This window comes from Hemitrygon akajei, chromosome 7 (genome assembly GCF_048418815.1).
Source record: "Hemitrygon akajei chromosome 7, sHemAka1.3, whole genome shotgun sequence".
Classification (NCBI taxonomy): domain Eukaryota; kingdom Metazoa; phylum Chordata; class Chondrichthyes; order Myliobatiformes; family Dasyatidae; genus Hemitrygon; species Hemitrygon akajei.
The window spans coordinates 144454652-144474725 of record NC_133130.1 but is presented as its reverse complement, the minus strand read 5'-3'; the positions used below and the strand labels follow the sequence as shown (position 1 = coordinate 144474725).

The 20074-nt window shown below is 44.7% G+C and overlaps 1 protein-coding gene across 6 annotated transcripts in view; it reads left to right on the top strand.

Annotated features, from left to right (window-relative positions):
* The first annotated feature begins 2026 nt into the window (after positions 1–2026).
* lrsam1 (leucine rich repeat and sterile alpha motif containing 1) overlaps positions 2027–20074 on the top strand; it is a 55633-nt gene continuing 37585 nt past the window's right edge. Inside the window, exons 1-8 of one of the 6 annotated variants that reach the window (XM_073052187.1) lie at positions 2027–2393; positions 3535–3591; positions 5622–5666; positions 13592–13669; positions 15406–15474; positions 16454–16538; positions 17746–17867; positions 19838–19928. In XM_073052187.1, coding sequence (XP_072908288.1) covers positions 2322–2393; positions 3535–3591; positions 5622–5666; positions 13592–13669; positions 15406–15474; positions 16454–16538; positions 17746–17867; positions 19838–19928 — 619 coding nt within the window. In that variant the 5' untranslated portion in view covers positions 2027–2321. The other 5 variants (XM_073052185.1, XM_073052186.1, XM_073052190.1 and 2 more) reach the window with 5 other exon arrangements.

Here is a 20074-nt window from a genome sequence, read left to right as displayed (position 1 = left end):
CAAATCTCGCGATGTTTTCGAATGGCCCCACAACCGCGCCATATTTGGTGAGGCAGAGAAGGTCGCAGCCGCCGGCCAACTTGCAGGAAGTTGTCACAAAATATCAGAGTCCACTTCGCAATGATCTTGCTCGATAGTGTAAAAGGGGCAAAGGGACGGAGGGTGGTGCAAATATGGGCTGCCGGAATAAATGGGTGAGGCAGGTACATTAACAACGTTTTAAAAACTTGGGGGAAAAGTGCTAGAGGAATTTAGCAGGTCAGGCAGCATCTATGGAGAGGAATAAATATAGATCATTCATCAGGACAGAAAGACACTTCATGGACTGCCCAGACTATCATCTAGAGCCTCAAACAGAAAAGTTTGTTATCCATTTCCCTCCATTGATGCTACCTGACCCGCTGAATTCTCCAGTTCGCTCTTTTTTCGTCTGTTGCTCCAGTCTTCCATCTTTCCTTACGTGGTGAAGTTCAAAGTACTGTAAATTTATTATCAAAGTACAAACGTGTCACCGTATACAACCCGAGATTCAATGTTTTGCGGACATCACAGTAGGTACAAAGTAATACAATAGAATCAATGAAAAATTACACACAAAGCCAATCGAACAACCAATATGCAAAAGAGAACAAACTTCAAATACAAATAAAATAATAAAGAATATTGTGGACATGAGTTGTTGAGTCCATAGGCTGGAGTAAGTGAAGTGATCCCCTCTGGTTCAAGAGCCTGATGCCTGAGGGGTAATACCAGTTTCTGAACCTGAGGCTCCTGTACCACCCTCTTGATGGCAGCATGGCCTGAGTGGTGGCAGCCCCTGATGACAGGGTCAAGAGTATGTTTCATTTTATTGCTAAATAGTTTTGGCTCAACATTTAAAAGGCACACAAGGGTGCTTTCCCTAATTAGCCGAAGCATAGAATGTAAAAGCGGGTGGGTTATCACAGCTTGGGTATGGTATAGAACAACTGGTTGTATGTGGGCAGAAAGAATTGGGACCTGTGACCGTTTATGTCATTGAATCGGCAAGGCCTACTGTTCAGGGTCCTGTCAGTGTCTGGCGATAGGCTAGTCCTGGGGTCAATTCCAAAGATCAAAGGTCAATCAGAAGTCAAGGCCTGGAACAAATCTCGGGAAGTCCGCTGGGGAAGTTGAAGGCACAACGTCTGCGAGTCCAAGTCTGCTGGAGGCTGAGGACATCCTGTCCTGAGTTTGGAGGGCTGTGTATGTATGTGGTTGGTGGGAGGGAGGGAGGAATGGGATGTGTTTTGCTGCTGTTGCTTTGACACTTGATACAATCTGCTTTAATCTGTGTTCAGTGGTGTTCTGCTGAGCATTGCTGAGCATATTATGTTGGCTCTGGAATGTATGGCAAGCCCTCACCCTGTCCCCCCCCCCCCCCCAGCACATCCTTAGGCATGTTGGTTGTGAATGCAAATAACATTTTTCACTGTACGTTTCCATGTACACGTGATAAATATGTCTGAATCTTGAATCTTAAAAGTTGTGAATTCCACTGGAATTCACAAGAGTGCAGAAGTGATTTGCAAGGATACTGTCAGGACTGGAAGTTTATAGTTATAAATAAAGTATAACCTATGTCTGTTTTGTTTGGAAGGGAGAGAGGGGACATACGTTGATGAAGAAAAGAGATTCTGCAGATGTTGGAAATCCAGACACAACGCTGGAGCAACTCAGCAGGTCAGGCAGCGTCTGTGAAGAGGGATAAACATTTGACGTTTCCAGCCAAGACACTTCATCAATACTTATAGCAGTGAAACCTTGTAACTTGGACCACACTAACAAATATAAACCATATCTGAATTGTGGTAAGAGCTCTGAATCAGGTGCTTTGCAGATAAGGACTAAGTTGGGTAGTTCTTTTTTGACGTGATGGGCCAGATGGCCTCCTGCTTTGTAAATGTTCTATGATTCTCTGCTCCTGTGATTTTCTGGTTGCAGTTGGCAGATAAGGATCGCGGTGTCTCAGATTGTCTTGTGTAACATAAGAAGGGAAATGCCTTGAAATACTCAGCAGCTAATGACGCAGCATCTGTGGAGAGTATTTCCAGCAATTGTTTTAGATTCCCAGTGTCCACAGCGGGGGCTCCTAACCTTTTTAATGCCATGGATTAATTCCACTAAAGCGAGGGAGGTCTGCAGCCGTCACGCCGCGAGTCTGGGAGGTCCCCGCTGCGCCTCCCTCTCCGCCCGCCGGAGGGCGAGGCCGCTCTTGTCCGTCGGTGGCCCGCTTGTCGGCATTGGAGGAGCGGCGGGAGACGGAAGGCGGAGCCGAGGTGTTGCAGTCCCAGGGCCCGGAGATGATGCTCTTCTCCCGGAGAAAGAAGCAGAATGAAGAGGCGCGGAAACGCCTGGAGTATCAGATGTGCCTGGTGAGCAAAGCAGCGGGGCCCGAGGGCTCGGGCTCCCCACTTTCCACATCAGACTATCCTCCTGATCCCTCCCTGGGAAGTTTGCTCCGGGGGGGAAGGAGGTGGTTGGGTTGTTTCCCTACCCCACACCCCTCCCCGGTTCCCTGACGCTTAATCATTAAATCTCTCGAATCTCCTCCCTGACAACAACCTGTGAACATTCTTCCTTTCTCTAGCAAGGGAAGTCTTCCATCAAAACAAAACCAAGCGCCGGCTTTAACGGGGAGTATTGTTAAAACGCTGTGAATTACGTCTGATCGCGATAGTGGCCGCCGCAGTCGCTTCCTGTCCATTTTCTGGATCGGGCTGCAAATTTAAATCCATCCGTGTCAGCTAAGCTTATCTGCCAGTCGCCTTCTGTGCTGCCATGGTTACAAATTACTCCCAGTAACTTAACCCTGACTGCTAGAGTAATACAGCGTTTACCAGTTCAGCCATGAACTGGCAATTCTTTCTTGAATATTCAGCTTCTCCGCCTTTGACAGTGCTCAAGCCGTGTGCAGGATTTCTCACTGTTTGCCTGATTGGTAATAATTATATCATTGTCCAATATTGCAGCGACACTGTAAGAATGTATAGAATAGCTGTTTACTTCCATCAGGGTGGAGTGATGCTGAGATACATGCTAGGATGCACTGGGATGTATCATCAGTCATGTAACCTGGGGTCATCGGGTGTTTTCAGGTTCAGTCTCCCCCAGGCGACCCAGCCAGGGTTGATCAGGTCCTGGCTTGTGTCCCAGCAGCCTCTGTGATGGTTCTGATGGCTCTTTGCCGCCTCGCCCACCCCTGTAATGCCAAGGAGGGAGTAGATTCTGCCCAGCCAGCAAAACCTCTACGTCCCGCCTTGCATCGTGCCCTCCACCGCAGTCTCTGGTACTGCTCTTCCTGGTGAAGTGATTGAGGCATCACAGTGTATTCCAGGCACCCACCACAGTCTGTGTTTGTAAAAAACAACCTACCTCTGACATCTCCCCTCAACAAATGCTTCATCAAGGTTTGAGGAACGATCTTCGTGCTGTGTGCTAGCATTCGTGTCGTCTGCAACATGGGCAAAATTTGAATATGCTCTAGATATAACACTTTTCTTCCCCCTTCAACAGGCCCGAGAAGCCGGTGCAGATGACATCCTGGACATCTCAAAGTGCGAGCTGTCTGAGGTAAGCTGTCACCGTAATCAGCCCTTGTGGATGAAACTGCTGGTTCCATTAGACAACTAGGCACTGACCCGGTGATTTGGGATTCTGTTCAAGAGCCAAGAGGTAACGTTACAGCTATATAGGACCCTGGTCAGACTCCACTTGGAGTACTGTGCTCAGTTCTGGTCACCTCACTACAGGAAGGATGTGGAAACTATAGAAAAGGTGCAGAGGAGATTTACAAAGATGTTGTAAATCTTGTAAACTATCGGGGAGCATGTCTTATGAGAATGTGTTGAGTGAACTCGGCCTTTTCTCCTTGGAGCGACAGAGGATGAGAGATGACCTGATAGAAGTGTACAAGATGATGAGAGGCATTGATCGTGTGGATAGTCATAGGCTTTTTCCCAGGGCTGAAATGACTAGCACGAGAGGGCACAGTTTTAAGGCACTTCAAAGTAGAAACAGAGGAGATGTCAGGGATAAGTTTTTTACGCAGAGAGTGGTGAATGTGTGGAATGGGCTGCTGGTGACAGTGGTGGAGGCGGAACGATAGGGTCTTTTAAGAGACTCCTGGATAGGTACATGGAGTTTAGAAAAATAGAGGGCTATGGGTAACCCTAGGTAATTTCTAAAGTAAGTACATGTTCAGCACAGCTTTGTGGGCCGAAGGGCCTGTATTGTGCTGTAGGCTTCCTATGTTTCTACGACCCTCTGCGTTGGTGGAGTTGCATTAATACACAGTCTACTCAATTCTCTAGGACAACTTGCCTTTCAGTCGTTTCACCCATTAGTCTTACCACACATTGTGCTCCTGCAAAGAGCAGTTTACTTGATTATCAGGTTACTTGAAGGTGAATTTTGTTGAGACAATTTTCCAGCGCTCTGTTGAGTAGTGACATGGAATCCTTTCCGTTCACCTGGGAGAGCAGAAAATAACAACTTAAGATCTTAACTGCTTTGAAAGATGGCATCTCCTGCCTCTACTTGCAGTAACACCGTACAATGAGTGTCAGCGTGAGTCGCAGAGTGAGAGCTGACCTGTAGCTTCCTGATTCAGAGGTAGGAAGTGGAGTCAGGATTGCCGCCATCGAGCACTGAGGCCATATTGAGTGAGTAGTCTCCTTCAGAACAGACTTTCAAGTGTAGGTCCACTTGAAAGGAAGCTGAGATGTAGCAGTTGCAGCTGAACAGAGATTTGGCATGTATTATAATGGATGAGATGAGATGATGAGCCAGATATAGACATTACAAGTTATCTGTAGCAGCTGGGTAACAGTACACTAGATATAGATCTAACAAAGAATCTGTAGGACTCTTCCTTTCTCTTGAGCTCTTTTTCCATCCCTCCTGCAGACCACTGTAAGTTTGGAGTAAAATATGAAGATGAGGCAGACTTTCATCGTTGGGGTGGCCCGGTAGTATTGTGGTTAGCACAACGCTTTACAGTACAGGCGACCGGCGTTCAATTCCCACCGCCACTTGTAGGGAGTCACAATCTGCAAATGCTGGAAATCCGAGCAATACGTCGAAGGGTTTCGGGCCAAAAAGTCGACTGTACTCTTTTCCGCAGATGCTGCCTGGCCTGCTGAGCTCCCCCAGTATTTTGTGTGTGTTGCTGCCTGCAAGGAGCTTTTACGTTCTCCCCGTGACCACCTGGCTTTCCTCTGGGTGTTTCAGTTTCTTCCCACAGTCCAAAGACCTACCGGTTGGTAGGTTAATTGTTCATTGTAAATTGTCCCCTGACTAGGCTGGGATTAAATTGGGGGACGGCTGGGTGACACAGCTCGAAGGGCCAGAAGGGCCTATTTTGCACGGTATTTCAATAAACAAATGAGATGTTGGTAAAGGTAGTTTTCTCGTTCTAATCAGCTGCCTGGAGCTTGAATCTACAGTCAAAGCACAATCTCCAGCTGCAGGCACTGGCTGGCCAACAGCAGAATGAATTGCGGCTGATTTACATGGTCTGATCAGTGCATAATACATTTTTAATGTTACTTGAATGGGATTTTGCAGTGATACTATTTGTTTTTCAAATGTTGTGTTACCAGATTCCAGCCAGCGTCTTTTCCATGTGCAGAGTCCTGCAGAAGAAGGTAAGAGTTTCTACATGTACTCACTCTCTTCCACCTGATGCCTGAGAGAGTCCTGCTCCCCTCCCCCCCCCCCCCCCCCCCCCCACCCCTGGTACCTGCTCGCACCCCACTCTGGTACCTACTCTCCATGTCTCCTACCGTATGCAAGGTCTCCCTCTCCTCTTCACTTCATGCCTTTTTGTTTTTGCATATTTCTTCCTTCTACTCCAGCGTCAAAAATGATATACCCATTTCTATAACATATTGGCTATTGCCTTTGTCGAGTGGCCGTTGTTACGAACCCCGTAACTGGGTGACTTACCAGCAAAGATAGAGACGTCCGTTGAAGTCTGATGATACTATTTTTAACAGTATTTATTAGTAAAAATACACAAAAATAATATCAATGCAAATATACAGATAATATACGTCGTCAATACTAAACCTAAAAATGCGGGTATAATAATAATCAATAAGAAACAAGCTCTATCGTTGTCTAGGGGATAATGTATTGTCCGATGGAAATATAAAGTTCACTGCAGTTCACACAAGCTGCCGTCTTTTTGGTTGTCGCTGTGTTGCAATTGTTGGAGAGAGAGAGAGAAAGAGAATGGGAACATTTACCGCTACGGGTTTTGCCAACCTTCCTTTATGATTTCGATCCGTCAGGTGTCTCGTTGTCATGGCCGTTCAATTGTGACCTCTCCTTTAGCTAAACCGTTCTTCCGTGGTGAGCCCGCCACCCAGGCAAGGGAGGACGCACATGAACCCCCACCGGCTTTCGCTATAAAACGCTGTCACAGGATTTCTAGCGTTTCTCCTGGTGCATCTAAAGGGGTGTTCCCCAGACCCCTCTTTTATCCTTACTCACGGGGTCTCAGATGTCAATCAGGTTGGGATGATGCAATCCCTCAACCAGACCACTCTGGTTGACCCCTGAGGGGTTTCAATAAATAGTACAGTACTCAATACACAATTCCTTCTCCAAGAGACAATGGCAGTAATCAGTGGTTCCGTTCCGCTTATGTCAGGAGACATTCCACCTGGTTGTGTATCCTGTGTGTCTCTCTCTCATTTCCTGGGTCTCAGACCCGAAATAATAGCGATCTTGCGATTCTCAAAAAGGAGGGGGCGACTTTGTACCCTTCAGCCCCTCAGAGTTGCTTCACCTTTGTAACACAGTATATAACTTCTGCCCAGTCACAGCAAATGTGTTGATGCCAATCTCTGTGGCTACACAGCCATGCCCAATTGCTGCTCTGCTGTTTGTTTATTTTTCTTGCATCTTATTGTAACCTCAGCATAGTAATCTAAAGGCACGATTTAAGATGTCAGCTCTGAACAAGCTGAATTGGCAACAGTATTGGGTGATGTTCTGAAGGTGGAACTGGGTAGCCTCAGTTGAAGTCAGTGTGAAGCACTAACCCTTCAGGTGTCCATCTGCAATTCTGGTCATTGAATTATAGGTGGTCATTGACAGTATCCCACCAGGTTTGTACTTCACTGACTTTGCACAGTAGCATATATCACAGTGATGAAGGGAGGTTGATGATAAAGCACATCATTTCCTGCCTGAGAAACAACAGTTTGTCTACTGGAGCAACAGGTTTACAGCAGATGCTATCTCATTGGCTCTTCACACAACCCTGGAACTTCTGTACAGCAAAGATGCATACATCAGGATGCTCCTTATCGACTATAGCTCAGGATTCAATACCAGCATCCGCTCTAAACTAATCAATAAGCTCCAAGACCTTGGCCTCAATACCTCCCTGTGCAATTGGATCTTGGATTTCCTCACTTGCAGACCCCAGTCAGCTCAGATCGGCAACAACAACTCTTCCATGATCTCCATCATCACAGGTGCACCACAAGGCTGTGTGTTTAACCCCCTGCTCTACTCGCTTTACGCTTATGACTGTGTGGCTAAGCACAGCTCCAATGTCACATTCAACTTTGCTGATGACACCACTGTTGCAGGCCAAATCAAAGGTGGTGATCAATCAGCATTTTGGAGGGAGATTGAAAACCTAGCTGAGTGGTGCCACAATAACAACCTCTTACTCACTGTCAGCAAAACCAAGGAGATTATTATTGACCTCGAGGAGGAAACCAGAGGTCCATGAGCCAGTCCTCATTAGAAGATCAGAGATGGAGAGGTTAGAGACTTTAAATTCCTAGTTGTTATTATTTCAGAAGACTGTCCTGGGCCCACCTCATAAGTGCAATCACAAAGAAAGCAAGGCAGTGCCACTTCTTCCTTAAGAGTTTGTAGAGATTTGGTGTGACATCTAAAACTTCAACAGATTTCCATTGATATGTGCTGGAGAGTATATTGACTGGCGGCATCACAGCCTGGTATGGAAACACCAATGCCCTTGAATGGAAAATCCTACAAAATGTGGTGGATATGGGCCACTCCGTCACGGGTTGAGCCCTCCAAACTATTGAGCACATCTGAATGAAATGCTGTTGCAGGAAACCAGTATCCATCATCAGATACCCCCCCCCCCCCCACCACCATTCAGAACATGCTGAGAGTGAAATGGGTCAGCCTTGACAAAATAGCAGAGCTGACCTGATAGGCTAAATGGCCTAATTCTGTTTCTATGGTCTTATGGTCTTCTCGCTGCTGCCATCAGGAAGAAGGTACAAGTGCCTCAGGTCTCTTACCACCACGTTCAGGCACAGGCTCTTGAACCAAAGTGGATAACTTCACTCAATTTTGCTTGCCCCATCACTGAAATTTTCCCACAGTCAATTGACTCATTTTCAAGGACTCTTCATCTCGTTCTCAATATTTATTGCTTATTTATTTATTTATTATTACTGTTACTTCTTTTTGTGTTTGCACAGTTTGTTGTCTTCTGCACCATGGTCGAACGCCCTAGTTGGAAGGTCTTTCATTCATTCATTTCATTTCAGTCTTTCATCGATTAGGAAAAGGGGAGGTGCAATGAGACCTGGGTGTCATTGTACACCAGTCATCGAAGGTGGGCATGCAGGTACAGCAGGTGGTGAAAAAGGCAAATGGTATGTTGGCATTCATAGCAAAAGAATTTGAGTACAGGAGAAGGGAGGTTCTACTGCAGTTGTACAAGGCCTTGGTGAGACCGTACCTAGAATATTGTGTGCAGTTTTGGTCCCCTAATCTGAGGAAAGACATTCTTGCTATAGAGGGAGTACAGAGAAGGTTCACCAGATTGATTCCTGAGATGGCAGGACTTTCATATGAAAAAAAGACTGGATCAACTAGGCTTATACTCACTGGAATTTAGAAGATTGAGGGGGGATCTTATTGAAACGTATAAAATTCTAACGGGATTGGACAGGCTAGATGCAGAAAGATTGTTTCCGATGTTGGGGAAGTCCAGAACAAGGGGTCACAGTTTAAGGATAAAGGGGAAGCCTTTTAGGACTGAGATGAGGAAAAACTTCTTCACACGGAGAGTGGTGAATCTGTGGAATTCTCTGCCACAGGAAACAGTTGAGGCCGGTTCATTGGCTATATTTAAGAGGAAGTTAGATATGGCCCTTGTGGCTAAAGGGATCGGGGGTGTGGAGAGAAAGCAGGTACAGGGTTTTGAGTTGGATGATCAGCCATGATCATACTGAATGGTGGTGCAGGCTTGAAGGGCAGAATGGCCTACTCCTGCACCTATTTTCTATGTTTCTATGATTCTGTTATGGTTATTATTCTATAGATTTATTAGGTGAGCCCACAAGAAACTGAATCTCGGGGTTGTATGTAGTAATATATATGTACTTTGATAATAAAAGTTAAACTTTTGTCACAACGACTGTCTGGGCTGTTGCAAATGTTTGCGATGGGGACATACAAGCTTTGCTTGTCTGATTCACGTTCAGTGAAGACCACTGGGAGTCGATTGAAGTTGTGGGCAGATTATCATCTTGAAACAAAGCTTGTTAGCTGCTGCTCTTTATCTATGTGCCTCGTGGCAGGGGATCACTGCTGCGGTACAATGATTAGAACCACGCTGAGTGTTGCGATTGTAGAAGTATGGCAGATGGATTCAGCAGCGGGTTCTCGTGAAAGCTTTAGACCAAATGGACTGAAGCTCATCTTGGGGCCAAAGTGGCAAATAATCTGATTCAGCTCAGGCAGAAAAACAGAATAAACGACTAGATACCTTTACCAGACTGCAGTCTAGGAAATAGGAAGGGGGAGGTGGAGCAAGGACTGATACCCGGACATCAGCGGAAGTCACTGCTGCTGGTTTTCTGGCTTTATGTTGTCGATAGTGTCGATGGGACAGCACAATCGTGTAGTGGTTAGCGTGATGCTGTTGCAGTGTGGACTGTAACATCAGGATTCAATCCCCCCCCCCCCCCCCCCCACTGTCTGTAAAGAGTCTGTACATTCTCCTCATGGCCAAGTGGGATTCCTCCCAGATTCCAAAGACGTACAGTTTGGATTTGTGAGTTGTGGATAAGCTGTGTTGTCACTAGAAACGTGGCAACAGTTGCAGGCTTCCAGCAAAATCCTCGCTGATTTTGATTTGATACAAAACAATGCATTTCACTGTTTGCTTTGATGTACGTGTGACAAGTAACGCACATCTTTTATCTTTTTGATGGAAAAATACAGAACCAAAAGAGTGAAGTGTGACGCAGCTGGTATCGGAGGGGATTGGTTGTGTAATCGATCACGAAAAAGGTTGCAGGGTAACAGAGGGACCGTGCTGCATTTGTCACAGGCACATTAGTTACTTAAGTAAACACAAAGTACACTGCAGATGCTGTGGTCAAATCAAGCCATACAAAAAAGCTGGATGAACTCAGCAGGTTGGGCAGCATCTGTTGAAAGGAGCAGTCAACGTCTCGGCCTGAAACGTTGACTGCTCCTTTCAACGGATGCTGCCCGACCTGCTGAGTTCATCCAGCTTGTTTGTACGTCTTGATTAGTTACTTAAGTAATAGCTGTTTAGGCATCATGCCAGGGGCAGAAATCTGGAGAGATTCAAAGAGAACCAACACAAAGGGTTCCAAACTGTCTTCACAGAATTTGGAGGGGAAAAGGAGAAGGGCAATAGGGCCTATTTTGAGGAAGAAATGGGATCTATTTTCAGGAACAGGCTAATGGTGGCAGATGTAAAGAAGCTGAAGACTGTACTGAAGCAATATGAACGATTCAGATGGGAACCTAGCGAGGAGGGTCAGTTAGGGAAGTATCGTCACCTCAGCAAGCCAATAGGGTGGCCTGCAGTCTCAAGATAAACTTGGAGAGGGTGAAAACCAGAGAAAGTCGGAAGTTCAGAACCCGGTAAGGGGTGAACTTGCAAGTTCAACCCAGTGGGTGAGAAGAACAGAGAGAAGTGGCCAGAATGTTTCAGTTTTAACGATCTTCTTGACCTCTTTTGGGATGATGATGGAGTACCCCTAGAGGATCACTGATGAAAAGGGCAGTTGGAAGCAAAGGAAAGGTGAGATTTGTCTTTGGATTTGCCCTGTAGTTGTGATCAGTTTGACAATTCAATGCAGGGCTCAATACTCCTTGATGAGCTCTACCAATGAGCTGTGAAAGTAGTTTTTTTCCCCCGTCATCCTAATTTAATGTAGCTCTTTGGGCTTGATGAGGTGGAGAAAAGCGTATGTCAAGGGGAACATCCAGGTAAGGGAAAGTAATGGATTTGTTGCCGAACTTGGCGTCAGTTGTGAAAGTAAAGGTGATAATTGCAAATATGAACCTGGCGGTTGTATGGCCAAAGGTGTGATTTTAAAAAAGATGCAATTGTGGGTGATTTGCAGCTTATTTTCTCAGTGAGAGAGACAAAAGGAAGAGGAGTTTAAGGAGAAAGAAGAAAGTTAGTATAAAATACGAAAACACTTTTGTAATTGACTTGATAAATGTTACAAGGCTGTGTGGGACGGCAAGGTAAAGGGGGTGATGTTGAATATTAGGAGGAGAGTGTATGTGGAGGGAGAGGTTATGGAAGAGTTGAGGGGAGTGCAGTCAACTTGAAGAAGAGATGGAGGTTAAAATCAGCAAAGGTGGAAATCTGCCTCTTGCAGAGGAGGAAGAAAGAAAACTTGGCACCCATGTTGCCGGACAAGCTAAAGATGGCAGATCTTCTTTCCTAAAGGACATTGTAAAAACCTGTGTGGTTCACCAACCAGCCAGTGGTTTTAAAGTCGCCACATCACAGCTTCCTTACAGCACAGCAGAATACCAGCTGTCCCTTCAACAAACCTATCAAGTGCTGGTCCAATTCCATTCTGGAAATTTTAGTGCTGTTTCTATTACCTCCTATAGGAAGTGAGTGATGTAGGGTAACTTTAAAATGTTCTAAATTAATTTATTAATTCATTGGATTTAAGTATCCTAATCATGAATGTAGAATTTGAGCTGTTTTCTGTAAGTCATCAGTGTGGGCTAGTCATCCATTCTGTTACTATTTCCCATTGGCATTGCAATGAATTATGCCTGAAAAAAAGTATATTGAAAGTACGGTGACTCAGAGGGGCAGCGTGAAGTGGAGAATTGCTCAGTTCTTGTACCTGTGGTCCCCACGGTAAGTGGCTTTGCTGTGTACTGTGTTATTCAATGTTGTGTCTTGTCAGCTCTTACTTGTGCACATGTTATCCTCCCCACTGCTGATTTTAAGTTACTTTCATCAGTTGCTGCTCTAACCCATGACCTGTACCCCTGGCTTTTTCTTGTATCAAGCTCAGCATAGGCAGCACATTTCAGCTCAGCATTTACTGTCTGAGCCCGTGTACTAAGTGCAGTGAAACCGTGTAATATCCCTCATTCAGCAATTTGATTTCTCACCAATTTTTTACCTTCTGTCCTGAAGCCTCAGGATTTGTTCCATGGATGGTATTCTCCCATCGGTACCGTGCCCGAGTGGCCAGTATTCATGGTTTCGGCCCAAAACATCGATTGTGCTTTTTTTCCATAGATGCTGCCTGGCCTGCTGAGTTCCTGAAGCATTCTGTGTGGGTTGGCCAATATTCATATTTGTGAAGTAATACTGGAGTGTTAACCAGTTCTTTGGTTTAGGGATTACCACAAGCTAGAACGAGGTGGGACACAAGATGTTCTATTCCCGGCGAGTTGTACAACTGACCACACAAATTAAGAGGTTGCTTGTCCCTTCGAGCTTCCTGTATGTAGTAAGATCACGCTCAGTCTGATGTGATCTCAACGTGAATAGAGGGGAAATTACTAGTATAAAGGAGTGGGGCAAGAGTTGGTGATAGGTTCATCCAGGTGAGGAGGTTTGATTAGCATATGGTATAAACTGGGGGGAGACAAGTATGAAAGTAATTTGAATCCACACCAGGGCTTGTTGATCTTGTTACTCTGTCTCTTGAGAGTCCTAAATTTATCCAAGGTAAACAAACACCCTACAACCTGTTTTTTTAAATAAACACCTGCCTTTGTTAAAATCTCATTTAACTGTACTGGGTTGATCCTCTACCCTTCTGATCAGATGTAATACAGGAATTCTCTACCTCAGAGAGTTGTGGAGACTAGGTAACTGGAGGTAACTAAAGAGGGGGGATATATTTTTTGAAAGATCAGAGGTTTGAAGGTGAAGAGTGACTGTCACAGAAGAGGCAGGTTTGCCCAAGAGCTGAGGAATGGGGCAGATCAACTGGGACCATGCTGAATGGGATGTTGAGGACCACTCCTGATTTACCATGTCCTTGTGTAAGCAGAAAGAGATGTCCAATTTTCATACTAATGGCTGAATTTCTACTTTGCAAAGACTGTAACTATCGGTACCTCTGTGGTTTGAGTCATGATTATCAGATCTAGAACCTTCCAGTAGCGCCGGAGAACACTGCGTGAGTTAGTGTTTTCTGTAGTAGCTTCTTGATACCATTTCACCTCGTCTGTCAGCAGAATAATTAGCAAGTTTATTTAACAAGAAGGTGCAGCTTGTCTGAAAGCCTTGCTGCTCTGCTCTGTTTTTCAGGTTTTAATCATTCACTCTAATCACTTGGCAACGCTACAGCCCAAGTCGTGTAACGTCCAGGATTTGTCATTGCTGAAGGTAAATGCTGAAGGTCACGGCCGCGTAAGATTGCTCCTGGATTATATTCATTCTAACGCCCTTGTGAAGGCTTTAGGCCTCGCAAAATGTGAGATGAGAGATCTTTGATTTTCTGTTTATATTTCCCTTCTCTTATTTTTTTTGCCTCTTCACATACCAAGTGCATGGTTTGCTTTCCCCTCTTTCTCTTGTGACTGGGAGAATGTGCGTGCTTTGCTTCCCTGTCCTTCCCATGTGACTGGGAAAATATGTGGCTGCTAATACTGGCAATATGCGTTTGTGGAACTGGTACATTAAATGTGTGTGTGCTATTCCCTCTACAATAATGTGGAGGAGAGAGTCAGCATTTATTTTTCAGTGGGATGGTGGAGGGATGCTGTAAGGTTAGAGTTTAATGCCCATGACTGATTACCCCTGAGGTGGACTGTTGGATTAATGGTTTGGATAGTTACAATGCTGCTGGCAAAGAGATCCGTGATTTTAACGTGACAATGCAGAAGGAATTGGAATATGTTTCAAAGTCAACACAGTGTGGGATTAGGAAGGGAACTTGCAGATAGTTTTGTTCCCATTTATCTGCTGCTCTTTTCCTTCTAGGTGGGAGAAGATGTGGGTTTGAAGCCTTGGCGAGTTGCTGCAGCGCACTTTGTAGCTGGAACATGCTGCAGCCAGCAAGCCCAATCACCAACAGCACAAAGGTACCAGGCAGGGAATCAGGGAAACACCATTTAAGGAATAAGGGTGCAATACTGTATAGAGCATTCAAGGCGGGTGCCAGTCAAGCAACCTGCCTTCTCCTTGTCCATGCTGAACCTCTTGAGTGCTGTTGGTGTTGTACTCATCCTGACCAGTGGAGTGTACTCCATTACACTCTTGACTTGTACCGTGCAGAATGTGTGAAGGGTTTTTGGAAGCAAGAGATTCGTTCTGATTTTGATTCCTGCACAGAAAGTACAAGAGCTTTTCTTGAGTGGTGAAGTTACACTTCTTAATTTTTCTCCCTGCTGCCAGGCCATCATTTGTCAAGAAACTTGTATAGTTAGTTACCCAAGTTGAGTTTCTGACTACCTTCCAAATTGCTTCCCCATTATCGCTGTCATGATATTGAGTTTGGGAGATTCGGTTATAGTGTGTTCTTTTACTAAAAGGATGTTTATTGTTGAGCGTTTGTGTGACATAGGTTGTCAGTTCCATTGACTGCATAGACTATAAGTGATTGATTCTGTCTTTAACCTCTGTATTTTTCTTAATTTCACACCTGCCTTCTCTTGCCATCAAGAGAAACTGCAGCAGAGTCATGGGAACAGGGCATCTCTAATTTCCCTTACCAAGCTACGTGAAATTCTGACATTGACATGTATTGCCATTCCTTCAATAACACTAGATTACATTCCTGGAACTCTCAGACAAAATCTTTTGGACTTGCCGGGATCACCTGGCCTCAAAAGGCCAATAATCTTCTCATGGGCAATAAATTCCTCTGTAGAGACTCTTTTACTTCAAGAAAATAACCACGGTTTGTCACTTTCAGTTCAGAAACACTGCTTCCTTTACTTTGTGGCGCCTTAAAGGTTGTGGCTATTTTGCTAAATGTTATTGTTGGAGTGAATCAAATTGTGTGTGCTGGGGAACACGGAGTTATCATTCATTGAACGATAGCACACTATGTTATGTGTACAGTATTCAGTGTTGAGTTGAGGTATCTTTTGGGATTTTCTGCACTTTCTTGTTCTCAGATTCTCGATCTCCATGACAACCGACTCACCTCACTTCCCGAGGAGATGGGTCAGCTCTCATCCCTACAGGTAGAAATCAAGTTCTTTAAAGTTTTTTTTCCCCAAGTATGAGACAACTTTTAAAATATTGACAGACAAGATTTAGATTTTTTTTCAAAACTCGGGAAAGTAATCACTAGAAAATTGCCTGCCTGTTACAATATGAATGCACTCCCATTACAAGTTGCCGGCCAAGTTTTGAACCAATTCTGTTTCTATTCCTCTATCTACTCCATCTGTAATTGCTTCTGTGAAGTTCACCATATCGAATCAGAATCAGGTTTAATATCACCGGCAAATGTGAAATTTGCTGTCAATGCAATACATAGTAATAAAGCAAAAAAAACAATTACAGTAAGTGTGTGTGTGTATGTATGTAAATACATTAAATACATTTAACATATTAAAATAGTTAAATAAGTAGTGCAAAAATAAAAAAGGTAGTGAGGTAGCATTCATGGGTTCAATGCCCATTCAGAAATCAGATGGCAGAGGAGAAGAAGCTGTTCCTGAATTGCTGAGTGTGTGCCTTCAGGCTCCTGTACTCCATCCTAATGGCAGCAATGAGAATATGACATGTCCTGGGTGGTGGGGGTTCTTAATGATGCATGTTGCCTTCTTGAGGCATCACTTCTTGAAGATGTCTTAGATACTGAGTTGGCTCTGTGAAAGAATTATGCCGTCTGATGTATAATTTTATCCATTCCCACTTTGAAAGGCATTACCAATCTGTTTTCAGTTTAATCAGGCTGAGAGCACCACAGCACGTTACAGTTTGCAACAACTATTATCAAAGAAAATGTTCCCCTCGTCTCACCTCTGGCTCTTTTACCAATTACCTTTAATCTGATTTTTGTAGCAAAGTAGAGCAACTTAAAGGAGATTATTGGAATAAAATAATTAATTCTTCCAGCATGTCATGAGTAATTGTTCCCCTTGATTGTAGAGTTGTTGATCGTTTGCTTGGCCTTCTGTGCCCTGCATCCACTAAACGTTTATAATATTTTAGGTGCTCAACTTGGAACAGAACCACTTGAAATCTCTTCCCAACTCGCTCACAACCTTGGCCCAGCTTCAGACACTAAACCTGAAAGGTAACTGAGCCTGTGTTTGAAGTGTACACTCTGGTGAGGCAGTGGGATTCACTCCTGAGTGCCTGAACTGGAAGTCCACTCTCTCCATGGCACTGTTCTCGAAGCACTTTGGTAATCCAGTTGGGTATGGAAGTGAATGGTATTTGGAGTTTGAGTTGAGGGGCCTATGAATTAATGATGTGGAGTTCCCGGAGGTGGGAAAGCACGCATTTCGGTTGTCCTCGTTACAGTGGTTAACAGGATGGTGGGAAGAGTATAGAAGTACAACTGGGTAACAGAGTCAGGGCACTTTCATTGCCCTCCCTTTGGCAAGGTACCAGGCTGCAGCGTTCGACGATACCTGGCTTGGTACCTGCCTCTTGCTTGCTAGCAAGGACAACAACAGTGAGATGATGAGGAGGGACAGCCTGAAAGTTTGAGGCTTTGTCACCAATTTGTCTTCGAGCTTTGGTTGTTCTTCTGTGTCTACTTCAGGTACAATATGTGTAGCAGCTATGGGAGTATCCCCTTTGGCCCAGCATAGCTGGGAGTGAGTGATGGACACAACCACCCCCACGTCTAACGACAGACAACTGCCAGTTCCTCTGACTGCAGAGTGAAGGCCCCGTGGATGCAGTTGATTCTATAGAGTCATGGAGCACTATAGCACAGAACTGCCCCTCTAGCTTAACTCACCCATACCAACCAAGATGCCCGTCTAAGCTCGGCCCATTTGGCCCAAGTCTCTCAAAGCCTTTTCTATCCACATACTTGTCCAAGTATACCTGTTTCCCTATGGCCACAGACTTGCACTGCCAGAGTTGCAGCCAGGTAGAAGTTGTGCTGAGTTAAGCGGGTAAAGATTTTATTCCACTGGCAGCCAAGGCCCTTGAGAGTTGTCATGTGGTTTCAGAGTCAGTTGATAAAGAGTTGGAATTGAAAGTATACACATTGGTTAGCAAGGGGTGGGCTAATTGGGAAAGAAGGTATGAGGTGTACCTGTTAAGATGGGATGGGTCAATGGAAAGTGGGAGATACTGTCCCCTTCACTAGATGGGGTAATTACAAGGTGGATTGATTGGGAACATGTATCTCAGCTTGGGTTGGTGTAGGTGATTTGAAGGCTGACTCTGGTTTGGGATGGGAGAGTATGATGGGGGATGCCCAGATTCAAGCAGGGCCAGCCCCATTGTAAACACCCCATTTATTTTAACCTCACTGGCTTTAGGGAACCGGATCCGAAAGTTGCCTGAGACACTGAGTGGATTGAAGAGCCTGCGCACACTCGACATCAGTCAGAATCAAATCCATTTTCTCCCACAAGACTTGGCGTACATCAGGACACTTGAGGTAATCCTAGTGGCCCGTCTTTTATCTTTTAATTTGCGCAGCGTTTTCTGTACTTGACCAAAATGTAAACACTCGTTTATGGAACAGAAAAGACTGATGCCTTTTCTAAGAAGAGTGCAAACACAGGAGAAACATTAGCTGCTCAGCCGTCACATCAATGCCAAGAATGACATTTAAGCAGTTCCATTTATCGAGTTGTTTCCTCTAACATGCTAAATCTCACCGGGACACTTACCAGTGCTGACAGGATTCATTCTAACTGAAGGTTAGCACATGTATTGTAACCAATGTGCCATAATTTATTATAAGAAATTATTAGTGGGGTTTGGGATGGTGTGCAGTATTTACAATCAGTGTAACAGCTAGTGTGCAGTTTAGAATGGTGGTGTATTTTTGGACCTGATTCCCGTAATTACATATTTCTCACATGGCAAGAAAGAATGGTATTGGATGTACATAGTTTTACAGAAACTTGACATATTGTGAAAAGATCTAGACAAGCAAGTATTTCTGTTCTGTAATTTCTTTGTAATACAGAAACTGAGGTGGCTAATTTTACCCACAATAGCATTCACAAATAATTATGCATATTTAGCCAGATAAAGCTTTAAAGACATTAGTTGCGAGGCAAATATTGGCCAGGACACCAGAATGCACACTCGGGCCTGTTTTGAATACTATGGGCATGCTACGTTGGTGCCAAAATGTGTGGCAACACTTTCGGGCTGCCCCCAGCACATCCTTAGGCATGCTGGTTGTTAACACAAATGGTGCATTTCACTGTATACTCCGTGTACATATGATAAATAAATCTGAATGGGTGTTGCACCTTCTCCAAATCACTTGCTGGGCTACCTCATCCATTTTGTTATAGTTACTGAGGTCAGTTTAGATCCCTCATTTCTATTATCAAAAAAATACCGTTATAGACCTTCTTATATTGATATACAATGTGAATGTCATTCACGCCGCGATTCTGTTGCAATATCTGCTTTGGCTGTTGAGACACTTGAGTTTCCCACACCTTCTGATTCTCAAGCTATAACTTGTAATCACTGACACAACTGTATCAGCAGCTTCCAGATACGAGATTGCAGCTGAGAAACGTCAGACCAGAGAAATGTAATCGTTGCCAATCCGATTGGCTATGCACGTGGTTGCTGCTCCTACACGAGCTTGCTTGATGCAATCTGTAACCGATTCCCAGGCAAGAGTTGCTCTGTTACAAACATCCCCTTCCTCCTGGGCTAGCTTTCAGTTTGTTGTTCATCGATGCAGATAGAAACGATGTGAACCTTTGGATCAGATCCCAGCCTGTAACTCACACCGAGGTATCATCGGCTATGGATTGGACCTGAAGCCCCCAGTTAAATTCTCTGCAGAAATATTGTGTGTTACTGTCTGTAACATGGAAGCAGGTTCACGAATTTGGTGAGCGAGACAGAAGATATGGACTATGAATAAGCACATTTATCATTTATTTACAAACAGTAAAAGATTCTACCGAACATCTAATTCCCAGAGTTACACACAGTACAAGACTAGATATTCAACAAACAGATATTTGGCTAAGAGTGCACATGGTCTCCCTTAAGCCTGGAGTACACTTACCCCAGTAGTTCTTCAGCTCTGGTCGCGACCTCAGTGTGAAGTGGGCCCCGGGGATGAACGAAAAGAGGCCAAGCCTCCTGCACGTGCTGTTCTTACACCCCTGAAGAGCCTGAAACTGGACACCAGTGCAGTGGCACACAGTGGGAAAGACCTGTGCATCCTTCAAATGGGCCGACTGATGACCAGCAAGGCAGAAGCAGCTTTTGACCGACAAGTAAACTAAACCCCTGCATGACATTGCCACAGTTCACTTTCTGCCTTGTACTGTTGAGGATTCTGTTTCCCTCTTTCCCCACCCCACATTAAATGGTGTTCCTTTCTCTCTTCCCCCACCTCTCGCCATCTGGATCGTCCAATAGTCTCTCAGTCTGGATGTGGAAGACATGACCTACCCTCCAGCCGGTGTGTGCAGCAATGGAACAGAAGCCATCAAACAGTTTCTGTGCAAAGGTATGGTTGTCAGAAACAGTAACTGGCAAATTCTCGTCAGATGAGCATTTTCTTTCCTCCTTCAGTTTACGCTGCCCGGTAGATATCAGTGCAGAATCAGACCATTTGGCCCTTTGAGTCTGCTCTGTCATTCGATCGTGGCCAAT